Source organism: Lepidochelys kempii, chromosome 1 (assembly GCF_965140285.1).
Source record: "Lepidochelys kempii isolate rLepKem1 chromosome 1, rLepKem1.hap1, whole genome shotgun sequence".
In the NCBI taxonomy this organism is placed as follows: Eukaryota; Metazoa; Chordata; order Testudines; family Cheloniidae; genus Lepidochelys; species Lepidochelys kempii.
This window is the reverse complement of record NC_136380.1, coordinates 63,656,934-63,680,188: the sequence shown is the minus strand read 5'-3', so window position 1 is coordinate 63,680,188 and position 23,255 is coordinate 63,656,934. Positions and strand designations below refer to the sequence as shown.

General features: G+C 36.8%; 1 protein-coding gene across 4 annotated transcripts in view; it reads right to left on the bottom strand.

The window, feature by feature from the left end:
- The window catches only part of VWA8 (von Willebrand factor A domain containing 8), a 290,052-nt gene that overhangs the window by 183,706 nt on the left and 83,091 nt on the right, over positions 1 to 23,255 (bottom strand). For all 4 annotated transcript variants that reach the window (XR_012159153.2, XM_073345760.2, XM_073345743.2 and 1 more), the window contains 4 exons: positions 13,661 to 13,821; positions 10,293 to 10,406; positions 2,547 to 2,715; positions 2,079 to 2,156 (listed from right to left, as the gene is read on the bottom strand). Coding sequence is in view for 3 of the 4 variants with exons in the window: in XM_073345760.2 (XP_073201861.2) it covers positions 2,079 to 2,156; positions 2,547 to 2,715; positions 10,293 to 10,406; positions 13,661 to 13,821 (522 nt within the window). In the remaining variant the exon portion in view is untranslated. The remainder of the gene's footprint in view (positions 1 to 2,078; positions 2,157 to 2,546; positions 2,716 to 10,292; positions 10,407 to 13,660; positions 13,822 to 23,255) is intronic.

Sequence of the window (23,255 nt, the reverse complement as noted above, 5' to 3'; positions counted from 1 at the left end):
CCTTGTGACACACACCCCCCACAGCTCCCTTTTGGGTCAGCACCCCCAATTTGAGAAATGCAGGCCTCCCCTGTGAAATTTGTAGTGTAGGTAAAAGCACACAAGAGACCAGATTTCATGCTCCGTGAAATATTTTTCAAGGCCATGAATTTGGTAAGGCTCGAGCTATATTAAATACATTTTGTTTGAATGGGCCCAGCTGGCCAAGCAATTCACAACATTCTGTATGACCACCTTGTCTTCACCATTATTTATCATTCTGCCAACCTTTCTTATCAGCCACAATGCTATATATGCTTCCAGACCACTGGTAAAAAAACTGAGTAGCTGTGGGCTTAGTATATAGGCCCCTCTTCAGTGATGATTCCCCCACAAACAACTCCTTTTTTTTGAGACCTGTCATTTAGGCAGTTCTTAATCCATTTAGTGTTTGCTTTATTGACATTGTATAATGGAAATTTTTTAATCAAAATGTCATATGGTATTAACTCAAACACCTGATAAAAACATCTAAGTATCTTACCTCGCCGCACTTTACTTAATCAAAGTTGTAATCTCATCAAAGAATGAAATGAGCTTTTTCTGATAGACCTATTTTTCCATAAAACCATGTTCACTGTCCCTAATTATAATCCCATCCTTCAGGTCTTTATTAACTGAATTCTGTATCAGCTTTTCCATTATTTTGCCTAGGATTGATGTCTGGCCTATACTTACCCAGGTCATCCCACTTGCCCTGTTTGAATACTGGCCCAACATTAACATTTTTCCAGTCTTGGGGAATTTCCTCAGCATTCCAAGAGTTATTAAACATGAACAATAGCAGGTCAGAAATCTCCTCAGGTCACCTTTTTTAGGACTCTTGGGTGGAAATTATCCAGGCCTGCTGATTTTAAAAGATTTATTTCTAATGTCGTCCTTGGTTACTAATGGACTACAAATACTTCATCTCATGTGAAACAAAATTGCTGTCCGCTAAGATGTGGACAGTGCACTTTATTTCTTCCTGGAATGCAGTCAATCAAAAATCTAAACAGTAACATGGTGGGAAACTATTACTGGTGCTAACCTCCTGAGAGTTGAGGAAAGTAGATTACTGTATATAACCTAACCTAACACAAGTTACATGTGCACACCTATACACTCATGTTGGGTGGCTCCAATAAAAATGTTTGAAACTTTTTACTGCAAAAAGTAAAACATCAATTCACTATTTTAGTTGCCATTGAAATTAATTTTTAAAACTGAGTCTTGACTGTATCAGTTTTAAAAGAGTTCTGCAGTTTTTGTGCCAGTAGTAATTTTTTTTTTACATTACTGCTTTAGTAGAACTGCCTACCACAGTAATACTACTAACAGTTCTGAGCACTTTCCTCTTTTCCCCATCTCCCTACCTCCCTGTCTGCATTTTCTAATGGTTAGATAGTCCTCCCTGCCCAAGTAATCCCAAAACAAATCCAAGTATCAAACTTACAATTACTAAAGCACTGTATGACACATAACAGTATTTGTTAAGGGGAGGCGATTTTAAATAAATTCAGTAAACAATTTAAGCATATGCTTTAGTCCATCCCTATCAAGCACGTGCTTTTAAATCCCATTCCTCTTTTATGCATTTGCTTAAATCATATTGACTACGATGTACATGTTATAATACTGCATGACTTCATGCTTAAAATTATGTACATGCTTCAGTGCTTTGCTTAATCAGGTCCTAAATGAGTATATTAAAAATAAAAAAGGTGCCACATGTATATAGCACAAGAAACCAGTGTTGGATTTCCAAGGCTGGTTTCTCAAATCCCATGCAGGCAGGGTCTACGAATACCATGCTGGCAGAACACTCTGCTCCTGTGTCCATACAAGAAGTGAAGGAATTGGCTCCAGAATGAGCTCAATCCAGCCTCCACTGGTCAAGATAGGTCAGCATAAGGCAAGAACGTAAGGAAATAAGGAAGCATCCTCACATTGCTGGAGAAAATAATTCCTTTGTTGAGTAGAGATAAAATCCTGACTCTAAAAACAGCTACACATATAATGACAACAAGTAGAACACAAATCTGAAAAACTAGACTCACTGTGGGGTCATTTGTCTCCCGAAGCTTGTGTGTTAACGATAACAACTGTTCCACAGCAACCATGGGCACATTTGGAATCTGTTTAAAAGACAAAAAAAGTATTTGATATATATTTCATGTGTGCATATGTAATTTATATAACACACATGTATGCACCTACATAAACACAGCCTGCATGTAGGTACTGCATATACATTTATTTCAAATAACCAAAAAGGAATAACTGCGTCACAAAATATGAAAATATACTGTAATAGAAAACTACCAAGACGAATTTATACTAATTACAGTAGAAGATACCCTAGACTTAAAAAATCAAGGAGTCACTTAGGCTGTGTGAAAGGATTTCACATCATATAAGAAAAGGGAGTATCTATGGTATATTAAAATATTCCAGTTCATAATCATATTCAGCATTTTAAATAGGAACCAATATTAATAACTGGCCAAACCATTGCAAGTGCTTACCATTTCTTTAATAACTTGAATTTCTTCATTCCTGGTGAAGGATTTAACATTATGGAACAGAAACAGAGTTAGAAACTCTGAGCCTAACCATTGCTTTGTGCTACTTCCTATGACAGGAGGCTCGGCCAGGGCAACTATTCTGAACGAGGAATGGATAGAAAAGATGGACCTGCAAGAAAATATTTTTTTAAATGCATTACCTGGTAGAAGCAGCAAATAAAAAATCTGAACTTACAAACTCCACCTGAGGTACAATCAGTCTTCAAGTGAATTACTGTATTAAGCCACAGCCACAATTTATATTCAGGACATTCACAATGAAAAAAAATCAAAACTGACAAAAATTGCATAATGTAACTAGCAATGTAAAAAACAAAATATATCTCTCGTAAGTTGTAATGCCTACAAGGTTACCCAAGTTTTGGCTTCATCTACAGCATGACCTGCATGCTTCAAGTTGAGCAAATACCCGTAACCATGCTACCATTTGTTTACTTTTTTTGTATGTATGAAATAGACAAAATTTACAAATGTGATGGTTTTGAAACATTCTCCAAGAGTATCACCTAAAACAGTATTACTAAAAGACAGATCTGGGGGGCGGCAATATCTTTTGAAGCAGCAACAATGGGTAACTTTTTCTACTCAATTAGACAGACAGGAAAGATAATTTTGTAGTTAAGACACTAGACCGGAACTTGGGGAGGATCTGGGTTTAATTCACAGACTGACTTCCTGTGTGACTTAGAGCAAATCATTTAAAACTCTCTGTGTCTCAGATCCCCATCTGTAAAATGGGGATGATACTATCTCCCATCCATTGTCTCTCTTTTCTATTTAGATTATAAGATCTTCAGGGCAGGGACTGTCTTTTAATATGTTTCTATACAGTGCCTAGCATAATGTGACGCTGATTTCACTTGCGGTTTCCAGGTGCAACTGTTTATACAAGTAAATAATAGCAACTCAGATGTAAATTAGTTGGATATTGCAATATGGCATGCAATATTTACTCAACACCTCAATTACAATTCCAGACAAATACTTTAGTATTCAAAAATGAGAAAATTGTAATGCAATCATTTATATTTCTCCTGCCTGTTGTCATATGCTACTTTGCATATAATTCTGTTTGAAATTAGAATATTTTGGCCCCAATTCCATCTTTGGTTATTCTTTGGGGGGAAATTATGGGTGTAACCGAAGGTAGAATTTGACCCTTCAATTTAAATTACACAATGTATAACAGCTTAGCAGGCAGATCTGGTATATACAACGAATCTGATACAGAAAAGCATATACAGTGAACACCCTTGAAAAACTGTTTCCTGAATATGCTGCGCTGTATCAGACTCCCAAATCAAAGCAAACAAAGTGGATGGCATCGGTTACTCTCAGCCTAAAGTCAGAAGCCTAGAAGCTACACCCAGGTTGATAAAAATAGAAGGAAATGTCTGAAATCATCATGTGAATAGGAACCAATGGGTATGTCATTATCTCTACGCACAGAAAAGGTCAGGGAACAGTGACCAACCTTATTATAGGAGAAACTGTTTTGAAGATAGGAGAAGGCATGTTTAATTTTCGATTAACCTCTTTTTTTCATTAGTAATAAAAATATTCAACATACATTAAGCTCACTCCTGATCCTGGCTCTGGTCCTTCTGCAATGCTTCTATGTCATAAAGGATCCAAAATGCAGCCAGCTGTCCTCAGCTGGGGATTCCCCCAATGCAGCTGGGGCCATTCTGGCATGTGGCAGGGAGTGAATGAGATGGGTAACACAGCCAGAACAAAGTGCACTATGGCAACCCCCCATATGGGTATGGCCAGTTGGGCACAGTTTTGAACCGTTCTGAGAAACAAGCCCCCAGATGAGTCAAAGATCAGGAGTGGGGAGACACAAACAGCACCCTCATTGCCCCCCGCTCCTCTCAGGGATAAAGAGTACATCTGAGGATTGAATCCATTATTTCTGAATTCGCTACCAGCAACAGTATTCCAAAAAAATCTTTGAATTTTTGAACTGCATATTTTAATAACTTACAAATAGAAAATTTCCCTGGCAAAGGAATTTTTAATAAACCAGCTATTCGTTGAGGAAAGCTTTCCAACAGTAAAAGCTACTGCACGTTGGAAAGCTATCTACAAATGCATTTCTCTTTTTGTTCTCATTAACTAATCTGCTGAGCACTTTACTGGTATATTCTCCTCTCCATCATTTGCTCTGTGGCCCAGTGCAACATCTGTTTCAGTTTCCCAGTTTGTAAATGGGAACAACATTCATCTGCTTCACAAGGGTGTTGTTTGGATTAATGTTTGTTCAATCTCTTGAAAATGTAAAGCCAAATATTTAATTATTATTTTTAAAAGGGCTTAATCCTGCAAGCTGGAGAGAATCCTCCATCCAATGTCAACTGGAGATGAGGTTGTTCAGTACCCTGCAGGATCAGGCTCGAAACAATCATAGCCACTGTTTCTTTGTGGAGCTATGTTTATTAAGTCTATGCCATATTTGATCACTCTGCAGACAGAAGCCATGTAAGTAACTGCAAAGCCTAACACACTAAGACCTAGAATAAAATTGGCTGGAGGGACTGGCAATACTTTATTAATGTTGAGTACCAGACATCTTCATCCTTTCCTCTTGCCTGTTCAATCTGTAGGTCAGACAAGTAGGGGAGATCATCAGACCCTATTTCGCTCCACCCAGGGGTAAGAAGAATCTTAGGACTTGTCTACACTACAGGGGAAATTTGATCCAAGCTACACAATTTGAGTTACGTGAATAGCATAACTCAAATTGACGTAACTTAGACCTATTTACTGTGGAGTCCACACTATGCGATGTCGACGGGAGATGCTCCTCCTACTCTTCTCGATCCAGTAGAGTACAGGAGTCGACAGGAAAGCAATCTGCGATCAATTTAGCAGGTCTTCACTAGACCCACTAAATAGACTGCCAATTCATTAATCGCCACTCATCGATCCCCCCATAAGTGTAGATAAGCCCTTACAGAAAATAACCTCACTGAAGGTCAAACAGAGAATGCAGCCTCACCAGTACAATGCTAAAGACTGATTTCTTGTCTTTGGCACACAAAGAGCATTCCCTTGCTGCCGCACATAAACTTTTCATTTATTTGTCTTTTCCTCTTCTCCAGTTTCACAAACCATCATTTACTACTGCAAACAAAATGAGAACAAATGTAGGAGTGGCGATCGTTTACAAATTATTATCGCCACACAAGAGTATAATTGTGTGTCAGAAGGTCAGGTGTTTGCATATGAAATATTTATGTAATTCACGTATTGACAACAAAATTTAACAATAACTATAATTTAAAGGTGTTTAAGATAGAGGACATATATTTAAATTAAAGGGAAAAACTATGCTGCATCTTTTCAAATATTCCATCACTTATCCCTGCCAGAATCAAAAGTTATCAAGCATCTGTTTCCTTTTTTGCAAAGTATAACACACTGGCTTGGATTATTGTGTTTTTTAATTAACTGACTGCTTTAGTATATGTTCAAACACACTAAAACTGAATGACCAAACAAAAAGAAGTGAAAATAAACAACTCAGAACTAAAGGGTGGTGAATATATTCAGTTAAAATTTAACATATTGGAGCTTCTATTGTCTACAAAATTCACCTTCTGCCACATTGCTTATATTTGTCTCATATGCTGTATGTGCTCTCTTTCAGCCTACTCACATGGACAGTAATTCACTGCCTTAAGGGTGTTAAGAATACCCACCCATGCATTATAATCGGCTCCTTTCAGCTTTTGAAGCAAATCTGATTATATAAACATTTCTATATTTTTCTCTACTAGCTGCCTGTTTACTATAGTAAATGCTTAATATGTGGAAAAGTCTAAAAACAAAACAAAACAAAAAACCATCTGAACAGGTTAAAATACTGTTTCATAGAGAAGCTAGTGCTTTGCCCTATGTCTTCCAACTGTATTTATAGTTATGGAATGCCACCTTCACAATATCTGCCTCAGCAAATGCTTATGTAGGAAAATTCTACACAAAAAGCCTGGATATACATTCTGAATCAATTTTAAGTAACTGCATTTCTTCACGCAGAACTAATTCAACATAGTGAATCATACAATTCTATTAATAGCTAATACTGTGCAGCAACAATTTCTCTATACCTAGAGAGTCTTTTTAAGTCCCTTCCTCATCGCCAGCATAGATTTCTTCTCCCATTATCCATAATCTACAAAATAAAATTTCCCCATGTGACCTGATGCCATTGTACCTGGACTGTTTAGTAATAACACAGCACAACTGGCTAAAGAGAAGGCCAGTAGAAACAATTTGCAATGCAGGCGGCTAGCTAGCTCATAGATAAAAGGCCTTCAACTGGCCAATGAGTATCCTCCATCCCCAGAACCGCAAATCAGCTGCTTGAGCTCTTGTCATGCCACCCACCTGCGTGGCGTGTAAACCTTGTTTAAAAAAATTAGTGCAGACTATGGAAGTAGTAACGTGGTGGAACATCAAGCGAAAATGTAACTGATGGCACGTGTAAGATCTTTTGAGTCAGAAATATATTTTATTAGCGCTTAGAGAAGTTATCAGCTTTAACATACATCCTCCAAAAATTTTAATTCAAGAATAAAACTATGATTTTTAGCTTAAAAAACCAGAAGTCACTGTAATATTATTTCATTTGATTTTTGTAAACTAAACAAATAACATGCCACCACCCCCACTCAATCCTTCAAATTCTACCTCTTCTTAATTAAAAATGTTCAACTCTCAGGAACACATGTAATTTCTCTGGGTCATAATACAGCCTGTGTAATTCTCCTTTCTCCTCCACCCTCCCCTCTAAAAATAAAATAAAGTGATGTTAAAATAAAGCAGCTGTTATTCTGTCAGAAGAATCATCTTATCAGCTTTGGAAATTTTCATTAAGCGTTGGGTTATACAGTATCTAAAATACCACAGATTTACTCTGGGTGAGCATCTGTGTTCCTATTATTGAATACGTGCCCAGATTTAAAAAATATGTTAGTGGTTAATTAAACTAACTAAAAGAATGCAGGTATAATCTTTCCCATTACGTTTACTTTACTATTAATCCTTTTACAGATGGAAAGATCACTTGAAAGATTTGTTAAAATGTTTCTTGCTTCTTTAGAAGAGGATACCTTCTACAATTCATAGAATATCAGGGTTGGAAGGGACCTCAGGAGGTCATCTAGTCCAACCCCCTGTTCAAAGCAGGACCAATCCCCTGCTAAAAACTAAATCATCCCAGCCAGGGCTTTGTCAAGTCTGACCTTAAAAACTTCTAAAGAAGGAGATTCCACCACCTCCCTAGCTAACACATTCCAGTGCTTCACCACCCTCCTAGTGGAACTGTTTTTCCTAATATCCAACCTAAACCTCCCCCACTGCAACTTGACACCATTACTCCTTGTTCTGTCATCTGCTACCGCTGAGAACAGTCTAGATCCATCCTCTTTGGAACCCCCTTTCCGGTAGTTAAAAGCAGCTATCAAATCCCCCCTCATTCTTCTCTTCTGCAGACTAAACAATCCCAGTTCCCTCAGCCTCTCCACAAAAGTCGTGTGTTTCAGTCCCCTAATCATTTTTGTTGCCCTCCGCTGGATGCTTTCCAATTTTTCCACATCCTTCTTGTAGTGTGGGGCCCAAAACTGGACACAGTACTCCAGATGAGGCCTCACCAATGTCGAATAGAGGGGAATGATCACGTCCATCGATCTGCTGGCAATGCCCCTACTTATACAGCCCAAAATGCCGTTAGCCTTCTTGGCAACAAGGGCACACTGTTGACTCATATCCAGCTTCTCATCCAGTGTAACCCCTAGGTCCTTTTCTGCAGAACTGCTGCCGAGCCATTCGGTCCCTAGTTTGTAGCAGTGCATGGGATTCTTCCGTCCTAAGTGCAGGACTCTGCACTTGTCCTTGTTGAACCTCATCAGATTTCTTTTGGCTCAATCCTCTAATTTATCTAGGTCCCTTTGTATCCTATCCCGACCCTCCAGCATATCTACCACTCCTCCCAATTTAGTGTCATCTGCAAACTTGCTGAGGGTACAGTCCACGCCATCCTCCAGATAGTTAATGAAGATTTTTAACAAAACCAGCCCCAGGACCGACCCTTCGGGCATTCCGATTGAGTGCCTCTAAAGGTTTAAAGGTCTAAAGGTCTAAAAATGCCTCCATTCTTTTCATTCTTAAAAAGGGAAAACCCTAAGGAATTTGCCCCATATCATCCAATCTCCTCAATTAATTTGAGAATTTTTGCAAAAGTTTTGGATCACTGGTTGGAGTCTGTTCTCCCATGTCTTATATCAACTGACCAAACAGGTTTCATTAAAAATAGGAATTCAGTTTTAACATTCATATAGTGCAGGCTCTAACTGGACAACCAAGAAAAGTAGTATCAACTTACTTTCCCAGTACAGAAGACGTGTTTTATTTCACCTAATTTACTACAGAGAGTCACCTTATTATTGAGGTAAAAGTTATAAGGAAATATAGAGAAGAATAGAAGCTTTTTTGTATTTTACTTCAGAATCCAAATATTATATTATACAAAAGACCCATGCAATTGTACCCATTATATAGTTGACATACAATCCCTCATGTTTATTTTCCTGCACAAGACTCTGTTCTAATTAGAGGCAAACCATAATGACTTGTATATTGTAAAAATCAGCTATTGCTCTTGGTCCCTGTAAAACAAGAATTTTTATTTATCACAATATTAGTAGTATAAAAACCACATTATTTAAACTGTAGTGTCATCTAAGAATAACAGTTTCATCTCTTCAGAATTTATGGAAGATATTATTACATATTAAATTATATTTGTTTTGAGTAATACAAAATAGAATCCTGGCAATTAACTGAAATCAGTCAGTACAATGACTGTGTATCTGTCTGGCGATCAAAGGACTTGAAATATTTCAACACAGAGAATATTTCTAGCAGACAACTGGAAGTCAAAAAGCAAGAAGAATAAGCATGACAGGCACCAACCCATCCTTAGGATTTCCTGCCTCATGTTAATTCTAAATTACATACCAGTTTTCTAGCTAATCTATTGGAAGAAATAATTATAACATTCAACTTTTTTTTGTTTAACTCTCAATGTCTCTTAATAAAATGCTTCAAAACAATGCAGTGCATCCATGCATATGTCTACACAGCAAAGAAGAACCTTCAGCTGGCCCAGTCCAGCCAACTTGGGCTCATGGTGCTCAGACAGCGGGGGTGTTTCACTGCTGTGTAGACATTTGGGCTTGGGCTGGAACCCAAGCTCTGGGACCTTCCTACCCCACAGGGTCCTAGAGTCTAGGGCTCCAACCTAAGCCTGGCAGTCTACACAGCAATAATACAGCCCTGCAGCCTGAGCTCTGTGAGCCGGAGTTGGCTGGCATAGGCCAGCTGCAGATTTTTCTTTGCTGTGTAGACATACCTTATGTGTCTAAACTTTTATGTATTTATATTGTTTCTTTCAGCTAGGATATTTTAAGTGCTCTAAGTTTCTCTTTTAAGATTTTTCTTCTCATGCTAACACAAAAAGTACTGAGGATAGCAGTATTAAAAACAGATTCTATTACTGATTTAAAAAACAAGCATCTTGCAAGAAACCTTAGTAACATCAAGCAATAAAATAGAAGACTCTTTACAACCTGAATCACATACAAACTACTTTGAATACCATGTTAGCGTCTAACAAATTACCTCTGTTGTAGTTCCTTATCGGAGAGCTGCAGTTCGTCTTTTAAACTTTGATACCTATCTTCTCTTAGTAATCTGGTGCCATCATAAAGGGTCAGTTCTCTGTCATGGATTAGCCTATTCGGGAATTCAAAAGAGAACAAAAATCTAGTATTTAATTGCCTTAGTTTTTACAGTTATCTCAACCAATGTTACTTTAATGAGGAATTCTACCCAAGAAGTCTTAATTTCAATGCCTGAGTTATTAACAAAAGTTGAGACCTATATCTTCCAGTGAAGGACCTGGTGATGAGAAAAATACCAGTTAAATGGCAAGCTCAAGAAAGAACTTCAACTATTTTCTGTAAGTACAGAACACCATTTATGACAGAATTTTTTTTCAGAGATAAACAAACCACTGAAGACCATATATGAAGACTTTCTATTATACTCTCACTGTGTATGGCACGAAATTCAGAATATTTTTGTCCAACTGGCACACAGTGCTATACTCCTATTTTGCTCCTAGAAGCAATACATTTTAGGAGTCATCTTAACTGATATATATTCTGTTAGTGAAAATGAAAAGAATCAGAGGTGAACAAAATGCACAAGAGAAAAAAAATGGACTTATGCCCAGCCCTGCACTATCTTGTCCTCCTTTTTTTGTAATGTGTGAAGAAGGCATGAAAGGTCTTTTCAAGTCTCTTTATTCTTATAGATGGGGTTCTGCTTAAGTTTTTATATTAGAACTTCAGGTCTTGTCTACTTTGAAGACTCTTTGGATGAATGGAGAACTAACAGGGAGTATGATAGCACAGGTACCAGGGAAGTGAAACCGAGTTGAAAGAGAGGAAATTATTTTTATTTAGACTGTTGGTTTTGCTAACAGCTATGTAACTACAAAACTTGGGTGAAAAGCTCTTTTTGTTAAGGATTCAACACCACTTCCCCATTAGCAATGGGCTGACAAATCTCCCTATTTGCAGTGTAGTTTTAGCCATGTCAGCACCAGGATATTAGAGAGACAAGGTGGCAGAGGTAATATCTTTTATTGGACCAACTTCTGTTCGTGAGAGAGACAAGCTTTTGAGCCACACAGACCTGAAGAAGAGCTCGGTGTGACTCAAAAGCTTGTCTCTCTCATTAACAGAATTCTGTTCAATTAAAGAAACTACCTCACCCATCTTGTCTCTAACAACTCCCTATACACATTTCAGAGCCATCCAAGAAGTGCACCAACAACAAAAAAGGGAAGACAAGACTTGGCATTCCTGTTATTTCAACAAAAAACAAAACAAGCAGAATATTTTTGGAGGTGTGAAAAAAGAGAGAGAAAAACTATTCAGGTCTTTGACCAACACATAATAAAGAGGCAAAAAAGAGCACAAATGCACGGTTTTTCTTTTTCAGATCACTTCAGTCAAAGAAAAAATAAAGAGGAACAGAAAGCAAAGGAAGCACTTTTCATATTTATCAAACTATAGTGAAACTGACAGGTTGACCAATAGCAATTTGGAACTGCCATCTTCCTAATTACATATTACGGTACAAATACAGTTTGAAAATAAAATGGGCTAGCTATGTCTAATGCAAAGATCACCTTGGTATCTAATAAAAAACTGAAGATCAGAAGAGATTATTAGGTTTTCAGAAAGTTCAGATGTTAACTGAATTTTCTAGTTTATGCACTACAAATGCTGTCATATATTTGTATCAAATATGTAAGTCAATGACGAAAGTCTTATTTGGAATAAAACTTAAAAGGTGATAACATGTTATGAGGTGCAAACCAAAAAGAACTGAAGATAGGTATACTCAAAAGTGATATTTTTACTTGTTCCAAGTAAAAAGAAAATTTTCATTTCTACGGGCAGTTTTGGGCTCTTTATTATGGGGCAGACTCTGGTACCTCCTTACTCCTGATTAGCACTTTCCTACACAAGTGGCCCCATTAATGTGATCACTCACGGAGAAGGGTATTACTATTCAACATGAACACGTGTCAAAATCTGGCCCTATATGAGTAGTAATTATTTACTAATAATACAGTTTACATTATTATGTGTAACTTTTAGGATTTTTGTTTTTAATTCATAAGAACATAAGAATGGTCAGACCAATGATCTATATAGCTCAATATCCGGTCTCTGACAGTGGCTAGTGTCAGTTGCTTCTGGCACAGATTTAGGGATACCCAGAGCATGGCGCTGTATCCCTGACTATCTTGGCTAATAGCCATTGATGGACCTATCCTCCATGAATTTATCCAATTCTTTTTTTAACTGAGTTATACCTTTGGTCTTCACAACATCCTCTGGCAGTGAGTTCCACAGGTTGACTGTGTGTTGGACGAAAAAATACTTCCTTTTGTTTGTTTTAAACTTGTTGCCCATTAATTTCCATTGGGTGACCCCTAATCTTTTTAATATGTCCTCGTATGGAAGCTGTTCTATCCCCCTAAACATTTTCATTGTCCTTCTCTGCACCTTTTCCAATTCTAATACATCTTTTTTGAGATGAGGTGACCAGAACTGCACACTGTATTCAAGGTGTAGGTTTATGATGGATATATATAGTGACATTATGATATGTTCTGACTTATTATCTATCCCTTTCCTAATGGTTCCTAACATTCTGTTAGCTTTTTTGACTGTTTTCAGAGAACTATCCACAATGACTCCAACATCTCTTTCTTGAGTGGTAATAGCCAAGTTAGACTCCATCATTTCGTTTGTATAGCTGAAATTATATTTTCCAATTTGTATAATTTTGCATTTAGCAACACTGAATTTCATCTGTCACTTTGTCATCCAGTTAACCAGTTTAGTGAGATCCCTTTGTAACTCTAGCAGTCAGATTTGGACTCAACTGCCTTGAGTAATTTTGTATCATTGCAAATTTTGCCACCTCACTGTTCACCCCCTTTTTCAGATTCCTTTAATCAATTTAGTAAACAATTCCAAAAAAGCATTTTTCAGAGTGAGTATAATTAATCAGTCATTTATTAGAAGCAGAATGCATTTTCAAATACTATTTATAATGTCTTTACTACTTAATAAATATTAACTTATTAATGTTTAGGCCTCATAGTTTTCACTAGGATAGAAACTACTACATTTTCTAATTCAGTTAGAGTACAGCATGAACAAACAGCTGCAATTGCCAATATTAATAAAGGTTTACATAACACACTCATGGCTTGCTGCTGCTCTCCATATCTGAGGTCCCAACATAATGTATTCTGTAAAAATCCAATACCTTGACTGCAATTTTAAAATATACCTGGAGTTGCACAGCTGTGTATTTGCAAACAGGACACAGCTTCTGAGCATGAATGTCCTGAATGAACAAGTCTCAAACACTCTGCTTAACAGGGTTCCCATACCGACCTCTGTAGTACAGCTAGGGTGCCAGAGTTGACGCGATGAATACCATCAAGAATAACAAGCTTCCCATCCAAGGCAGCAGTAACAAGTGGAGATGGTCTCCAAGCAGTGTCTCCATTTGGAAGAGTATACCTTTGCTGCACCAAATCTCGAGCTGTCATATCCTATGAGTAACAATTATCAAAAGAATGCATTTAAATAGGGTTGTCAAACGATTAAAAAATTAATCACAATTAATCGCACCGTTAAACAATAATAGAATACCATTGATGTGAACAGTTTTGGATATTTTCTACATTTTCAAATCTATTGATTTCAATTACAACGCAGAATATAAAGTGTACAGGGCTCACTTTATATTTATTTTTATTACAAATATTTGACTGTAAAAAACAAAAGTAACAGGATTTTTCAGTTCACCTAATACAAGTACTGTAGTGCAATCTCTTTATCATGAAAGTTGAACTTACAAATGTAGAATTATGTACAAAAAAATAACTGCATTCAAAAACAAAACAATGTAAAATTATAGAGCCTACAAGTCCACTCAGTCCTACTTCTTGTTCAGCCAAACAAGTTTGTTTATATTTTCAGGAGATAATGCTGCTCACTTCTTGTTTACAATGTCACCTGGAAGTGTGAACAGGGGTTCACATGGGCACTGTTGTAGCTGGCATCACAAGATATTTATGTGCCAGATGCGCTAAAGATTCATATGTCCCTTCATGCTTCAACCACCACTCCAGAGGACATGTGTCCATGCTGATAATGGGTTCTGCTCGATAATCATCCAAAGCAGTGTGGACCAACGCATGTTCATTTTCATCATCTGAGTCAGATGCCATCAGCAGAAGGTTGCTTTTCTTTTTTGGTGGTTTAGGTTCTGTAGTTTCCACATCAGAGTGTTGCTCTTTTAAAACTTCTGAAAGCATGCTCTCCACCACGTCCTGCTCAGATTTTGAAAGGCACTTCAGATTCTTAAACCTTGGATCGAGTGCTGTAGCTATTTTTAGAAATCTCACATTGGTACCTTCTTTGCATTTTGTCAAATCTGCACTGGAAGTGTTGTTAAAAGAAACAACATGTGCTGGGTCATTATCCGAGACTGCTATAACATGAAATATATATGGCAGAATGCAGGTAAAACAGAGTAGGAGACATACAATTCTCCCCCAAGGAGTTCGGCCACAAATTTAATTAATGCATTTGTCATAAATATAAAGGGAAGGTAACCACCTTTCTGTATACAGTGCTATAAAATCCCTCCTGGCCAGAGGCAACATCCTGTTACCTGTGAAGGGTTAAGGAGCTCAGCTAACCTGGCTGGCACCTGACCCAAAGGACCAATAAGGGAACAAGATACTTTCAAATCTTCAGGGCGGCGGGGGGGGGGGAGGCTTTTGTTTTGTGCTCTATGTTTATGTGGTTGTTCTCTCTTGGGACTGAGAGAGGCCAGACAGAAATCCATTTTCTCCAACCCATCCTAATCCAAGTCTCCAATATTGCAACCAGTATAGGTAAACCAGGCAAGGCGGATTAGTTTATCTTTTATTTTATGTGGATTTTCCCTGTGTTAAGAGGGAGGTTTATTCCTGTTTTCTGTAACTTTAAGGTTTTGCCCAGAGGGGGATCCTCTGTGTTTTGAATCTGAATACCCTGTAAAGTATTTTCTATCCTGATTTTACAGAGATTATTTTTACCTTTTTTTTTTTTTTTAATAAAATTCTTTTTTTAAGAACCTGACTGATTTTTCCATTGTTCCAAGATCTAGGGTTTGGGTCTTTGATGATTTTGTAACAAATTTGTTAGGATATTATTCTCAAGCCTCCCCAGGAAAGGGGGTGTGTAGGCCTTGGGGGGACATTTTGGGGGAAGACGTCTCCAAGTGGTCTCTTTCCCTGTTCTTTGTTTAAAATGCTTGGTGGTGGCAGCATACTGTTCAAGGACAAGGCAAAGTTTGTACCTTGAAGAAGTTTTTAAACTAAACTGGTAAGAATAAGCTTAGGGGGTCTTTCATGAGGGTCCCCACATCTGTACCCTAGAGTTCAGAGTGGGGAAGGAACCCTGACAGCATTATTTATTTAATGAGCATCATCAGCATGGAAGCATGTCCCCTGGAATGGTGGCCGAAGCATGAAGGGGCATACAAATGTTTAGCATATCTGGTACGGAAATACCTTGCAATGCCAGCTACAAAAGTGCCATGTGAATGCCTGTTCTCACTTTTAGGTGACACTGTAAATAAGAAGTGTGTAGCATTATCTCCCATAAAAGTAAAAAAAATTGTTTGTCTTAGTGATTGGCTGAACAAGAAATACGACTGAGTGGACTTGTATGCTCTAAAGTTTTGCATTGTTTTGTTTTTAAGTGCAGTTATATAACAAAAATATCTACATTTGTAAGTTGCTCTTTCACCATAAAGAGATTGCACTACAGTACTTGTACAGTACTTATTGGTGAATTGAATAATACTATTTCTTTTGTTTGCCATTTTTACAGTGCAAATATTTGTAATAAAAAACAACAACATAAAGTGAGCACTGCCTACTTTGTATACTGTGTTGTAATAGAAACCAATATATTGGAAAATGTAGAAAAACATCCAAAAATATTTAATAAATTTCAATTGGTATTCTATTGTTTAACAGTGCGATTAAAACTGCAATTAATCACAATTAATTTTTTGAGTTAATCTCATGAGTTAACTGCAATTAATTGACTGCCCTAATTTAAACTATATTATACTGATCTATCAGAGCTTGATTTCATTTGCAAGTACTACATTTTGTTTTTTTAAGTGGCAAATACCCAAATGTATTTAGGCAAGAAATCTTTGTTTTAAATAAAATTTTAGTTTCTATACACATTAACATTGCCTTTTCAATACTCCAACAAAAGGGGAACTTTTAAAAGCAATTTAAATGGAATTTTTGTTGTATGCAATATATGTATTTGAAAACTATAGAGCTTTGAGTATAGAATGGAGCAGCAATTGTGACCTGGCATCATCTGAAGACACTCAGTTGTAAGACTCTGCAGAAATTATAATTAAATCAGGTACTGATTTCACTGATGTGGAACACGGGTACAAAATTCTGTTAATTTCTAAGACCCAGAAAAATAAAACACAACTGAGATATTTAAGAGGGGGAAGAGAAGGTAAAGCAATAGAGGGACCAAGAGCCCCCAAACAAAATGGAGTAGAGTTCCATATGGGCGCTGCACCTCAGCATAGAAGTTACTTTTGTAGACAAAGCAACAGCAAATCAGAGGAGGGGGCCAGCATATCAACCACTACATATATATTCTTCGTGGGTTCCCTCATAGGAGGTACTCCCTGTTGCTATAGAGGAAATCGTAGTGGCCACCATGTGGCCTGGAAGATGAATTCCTTCCTCCTGTTTAGACTGCAGAAGATCTAACCAGGGCATAGCCCCGTAACTTTGGTGGCAGGATGGATAAAAATCAATGATTATTTATTTTAAATCAAAAAAATCTGATTTTTTTAATTTAAATCTGGTTTTTTTGATAAAATGCTTTCTGAGGAAAAAACCTATCTAAAGATAGTTTTAATGAAGATATATTATAGCTCAAAGATATCTCATCATGGAATAGGGATTATAAATTCTAATTCTACAGTATGAGACAATATATTCATGTAATATTTAAGAAAAGTTTTGTAAATGAGTTCCAACAGTTAATGGATTAGGGACCCAATCTTATGGGGTTCCAGGGCCTTCTATATAGATTATTTAGGTTAATTTTTCTATCTACCCAACTGGACTCAGTGTTCAGTCTAGAAGATACCATCAGAGATGCTTAGTTTTGCAATTCTCAAACTGTGGCTTTGTGTCTCCAGAGATAACATGCTTGTTAACAGCAAAAATGTTTTAAAATAAATAAATAAATAAAATAACAGACCTCAACCCTCTGCAAATTTGTGTAGACAGAGTCAATCCCTTACCTCTCTCTAAAAGTGCAAAGTTTCAAAAAGTTCAATGAATAGAAGATTGTTGGGGACAGAATAGATCTTGACAAGGACAAGAAGTCTGGAGATAAATGTGAGACAGAAGGGACAGGCAGCAGAAACAAAAGTGAAACTGTTTGAACAGCATATTCCAGAAGTCTTGAGGTCTTTCTGAGTGTAGCCTTCATTGATTTGAGATCTACCATACCATTCTCTCACTAGAAGGGAAAACCTATAATCGCAGCAGGCCATAAAAGAGACCCAGTTTGGGAATATTTTAATAAAGTTCCTCTACCTGTGGGTAAGACAGGCATGCTTGCAAAATGCAAACAGTGCAACAAAGAAGTGCAAGGCCTGGTTTCCCGAATGAAACAACATAACGAGAAGTGTTCTTTCTCAGGAGGAAGCTGCACTGAAGATGATGAAAGGAACATGTCTGAACATGCAGGATCTTCAGGTTGGTGGTAACCAACAAGAATGCACTTTTATGTAGAAATCCATAATTAAAATGAGTCTTCCTGACTAGTGATTTAAATCATGATTTAAATCAAATCCACCCTGTTTGGTTGTTTGCAGTGAACAGCATTTGGCCTAAAAATCAGAGGTGGGAAAAATATTTGTTGCTGCAGTTGCCGCTTTTGCATACATTCTTCTTACAGCGGTAAATCCTTTGAACTTTAAACAATGAAAATAGAATACATTACATCATATAGCCTGGATCATTTCCTCTTTCTGCATTTCCTTAACAGTCTTAAAATAACAGGACAAAGTCTTGTTCCTTTGAGGCATCCACGGATATGTAACTTAAGGTTTCACCGTCAGTACCATAAAAACAACACATCTTTTTACTGTTGTACTTATCCACCATTTTGCTTTACTACTGAAATACTCAGTCTACACACAGAATGAGAAACATATCTTTATCAAAACAAAGGAAAATATACCAAAAATATTTCTGTGCCCTTGAACTGCCACTTATTTCAGAAATTCTCTATACATTCTGTAGTTAATAAATGCTGCACAGGAGAATGTACTATAATTCAAAATTAAATTAAATTTCGCTTTATACCTGACTCCTCTTTGGGAATGAAATTAACTGTGCGTAGTATGAATTCATTAAGCTAAGACTGATGTTGAAAGCAAACAAAGACAGATACCAAGAGCCCAAACGGAAAACCTAAATTTGCTGAAGATAGAAAATCAGAAGAGCAGAATGCAATAAAGTGTAATTCAGAAATAAAATCAAACTTCACATCATATTCTAAATGACTTGAATTGGATTTTATCTGGTTATGTAGAGATGAAAAACTATCTTGTTACCAATTCTCTCAATTATTCAATTTCTGTGCCGCGGTTAAAGTTATTAGTTTTTTGACCAAAGATTTCTTTATTAGTATTTAATTAACCTTGATTACTTATTTAAATATTACACTAGTAATATATTTCATATTCTCTCACTCTGAAGTTGACAAACAACTGCATTTTTAATTTTTTTTCCTGTTTTGAGCCAAGTCCTTGTAAAGTCTGATTCGGTTATAAGACAGAAAGGTTATTTCATTTCCCTTTGGACTTAAGTCCCTTTAGACTCAAGCTTTCATTGTGTTTTGAGGAGGTTAATTCTTTGATTTTTTTTGTTTTATGTTACACCAGATATTTCAATTTATTCTTCATACTTGCTTCATTACTCTTTCTCTGTCTAAAAGTGATTTGACAACTACTCTTATAGTGTGAATGTCACATAGAAAGAACTTTCACTGAGGATTCTGAAAACCTTTTAAATCAAAAGAAGAGGATCCAAATAATCTATCACAGTGGTTCCCAAAATCTTAATGCAGAGATTGTCTCATGGAGGCCTTCCTCTCCCATTTTGTTCTCATATACCACCTTTTCTCCCATTTCTGATTGCATAAAATCCCTGTAGCAACTACAGCAATTGCTTACATGGGAAAGTAATTTTAGGAAAGTATTTAATTTATTTTTAGTTGTCTTTGAATGCACTTAAGCAACTGGAAATGAGGAGAAGCAGCAGCCTAAGTACCATATGACCAGCCAGCTCTTTCCTGTGGACAACAGTTTGGGAAATATTAGTCTAAATTACTTAAAAAAAATAAAAAGCAAACAACAACAAAAAAACTTAAAACATTCCTCCCTTGCAGATGTTCCAAAAAAATCTAATATCCAAATAGTAGTAGCTTTAACACAAATTCGCACTTTGATTTTTTTTTCTAGAAAATAATTATCGTTCATAAGCATTTTAATACTTTTTTTTAAAACTAAGGTGTGTCTTTCACTAACCCAGCCATTTGTTGTTACGTGATCTCAAAATTTTCTCTACTACCTTCTTCATTCCTATTTTCTGTTTGAGAAATCTTAGCAGAATGTGAATCTAACCTGGCATCAAAAGTAAGAAACCTAGACTCTCTAGCCTCTGAACTGCGAAGAAAATGATAACTGTTGGCGAAGCAATGGAAACTGGTTAACTGGGATGCTTCTATTGCCATAGTTGCTAAAGGGGAGTGAGATGTAAGGGACATAATACTGTTATTTTCATTAGACCCTTGAGAGCCATGCAAAGTTCACTAAGAAAAAACATGCTCCCTCCCCCCCCCTCTCTCTTTTTTTTTTTTTTTTACTTTCTTTCTGGAGATATTTTAGGAAATAAATTGTGGGAAATTTAATTTCTTCCCAGAACTTTCTCCTGAAGGCTATTGAGTTAAGCCTGAAGAGGGGAAAAATGTTGTTATTTCTTCAGCTGAAGTTTACTTCATTGCATATTTCTGTGCCTATATTATTACTTGCTAAATTATAATTGACTATGAAGACACAAAAATTTATTGAATTTTAGGATTAGGATTATAGTAAGAGATTTTGGCCTCTTAAAGAAGTCACAAAGACTTTTTTTCCTGACCCAAAAAGGTGAAACTAAATATTAAATTCTATATTGCCTAGTTATTGAATGAATGCATGTCGTTAATATTTGTTCTAGTATCAGATTAAATTATGATATTGATATCCAATGCTAATTACTTAATATCATGAATTTAATTTTTTGTAGAAACCAGATATGTCCTACTTTTTTTTCTAGTTTATCCCTAGGGTGTTTCAAGTTCTTAGTAATTTCCAGTCAAAACTGGATACGTATTTTGGAGATGTAATTATGGTTAGGCTTGGAAAGATTAGATACAATTTGTGTTTTAATGGTTCTGATCCTTTACATTAATCTTGTCTTGATTTTATGTTATTTCTATAATAAAATTGTTGATGTTATAAAAAAACACTAGTATATGTTTTAAAAATTATTTTATGCAGAAAAAAACTCTATTCTGGCAGACATATATATATACACACTGAATAACAAGTTTATAAAAGTTATTAATATCACCTAAATATAGCTTTATAATTCCTAAAAGTCAAAGAAATGTCTTTGTAAACTCTCTTTCCTTAGAATCTGATCCAACTCCCACTGAAATCAATGGAAAGACTCCCATTCACTTCCGTGGGAGTTGGATCAGGTCCTTTTGCATAGGCATCATAGATACCCTTTTGAAAGTGAAAGTTTAAGCTATTTTATAAAGGGACTGAGTTCATTTGTTCAAGTGACTTCCTGAGGTCCCTTCCAACCCTGATATTCTATGATTTTCAGCTTTATCTGTCATGGGCCCCCAAATGGGAAGTCCTTAGCTACCTTTCTGCAGATCCATACAGGTTAGAGGTGGGGCCTGGAAAAAACTTTGCCTGAATCACTGGTATTTGTAGCCACATTCCTAAGTTTCCAAGACCAACTGGCTTCCTATACCGGCGATGAGTAAATACCCTGACATTGTGTACACAAATAATGAAGATTTCCCTTAGTATATAACAAGGGTCAGGGTTCATCTGTCATGAGTGGGTTCATTTGTCAAGCGGCAAAGAGCACATATTCCCTTGATACCAGTTAGCTGAAATTCTCAGCCTGTTCTCGTATCAAACTCTGAGCCATCCTGCAGAGAAAGAAGACCAATCCCCTGGGAAGTATATACTAGATAAGCCCATTGAAAGTGAAAAATTGTACAGGAAGGGGAAATGATGTGCACAATAACCATCTTCAGAGGAGTTTGAACCTCATCATATAATCCTGAGGTAAATACTGGAAGAGACAGGTTGATCTATTCATCACTTAAACACTCACATATAAATGTGAATAGAACTAAACCAATAGTATTTTGTAGAAAAATATTTCTTCAGGAAATGTTTTTCTATAGTTTAGTGTTTTTAGTTTTATTCAGATATTGGTCAATGCTGGAAGTCTTCTCCCATCACATTCCTTTGACTGGCATGCCTGAATATATGGAATGCCCTGAAGATGTTGATGTGCCACAGGTTGATTTTGACTTATGTCTCATTCAAAGGAGAGCCATTCAGATGATTCTCAATACCTTCCTTCTGAAGGAAGATATATTTTTCATATTCTTTTATTTAAGGCCTGTTTTTAGAGACAAGAAAAAGACAGTGGGGGGGAAAGGGGAATCAAACCTTAACTGAGAGAAATACCCCACAGTCATTTTCTATCCTGCAGAATTATATGACAGAAAATGACAAAAGATGGTAACCAGGGAATAACTTGTCAGACTCAGAACAGACATCAGCTGTGGATTTGAAATTCTTCCAAATATGTTCCTGTCAACCTTTCTATGTTACAGATCTAAAATTTAAGTATGGTCCGTAGGCAGAGCTATGCCAGATTTCAGTTTCAGACAGGGTTTGCGTGAGCTGCTTTTTCTTTTTTATAATAATATTTACTTGTCTAATGATTCTTTACTTTACCAAATGTGCTCAAACAGTGAGCTATTTGAGAATACATAGATTTCAGGATGTAATAACACATATATCCATTCTAACAGGAGCAAATATTCTTTTTAAAATTACTGTTTGTAATTTGAGATTTGCTGGCTATAATTTAGCAATTTCAAGAGAGATTTATTATTTCTGGAATAAGATTAAAAAAAAGCTCTCTCTTTTTATTTCACTGTCATTTGAAAAGATAATTTAAATTAGACACTACTGAGACCTTTTCTCCCACCTCCTCCCCTCCATTCCCACGGGGGACACTTGGCAGGTCATTGGTTCTCCTCTTCTCCAAGCTCAAGCAGGGCCATGATGGGGTAGAGGGCCTGTGAGCAAGAAACACACTGGGGCCCATCCACTGGGAGGGAAAAAAAACCTCCCCCCACGCTTGTTACACTGGCAGGAGTCTCTTACAACCTACCATCTGGAATCCAGCTGCAGCAACTCCTCAGCCAGAGGCTCAGGCACTCTGTACTGAAAGGAAAAAGAGAGAGAGAGAGAGATGCACGGATAAAGAAAGGAGGAAAACTGAAGGAAGATAAAGAGAAATGAGAGAAGAAAAGGAAAAAGTACAGCTGGGATCCCCAGCAAGAAGAAACAGTGATAGGTAAAAAGTAGGACCTCAGAAGCTGCCACACATGGCTTCTGCAGAGGCAGAACACTTCTGGGAAGGAATATTGTGGGTAGGCCCTCTTAAACTGGCCAACTTTGACAGCCCTGTGTAAGCTTGGAAGTCCCTCCTCACCCTCACTCCCTTCACCTACATACAAGCTGCTATCACCTGGAGGCTCCAGCATGGTCAGCCAT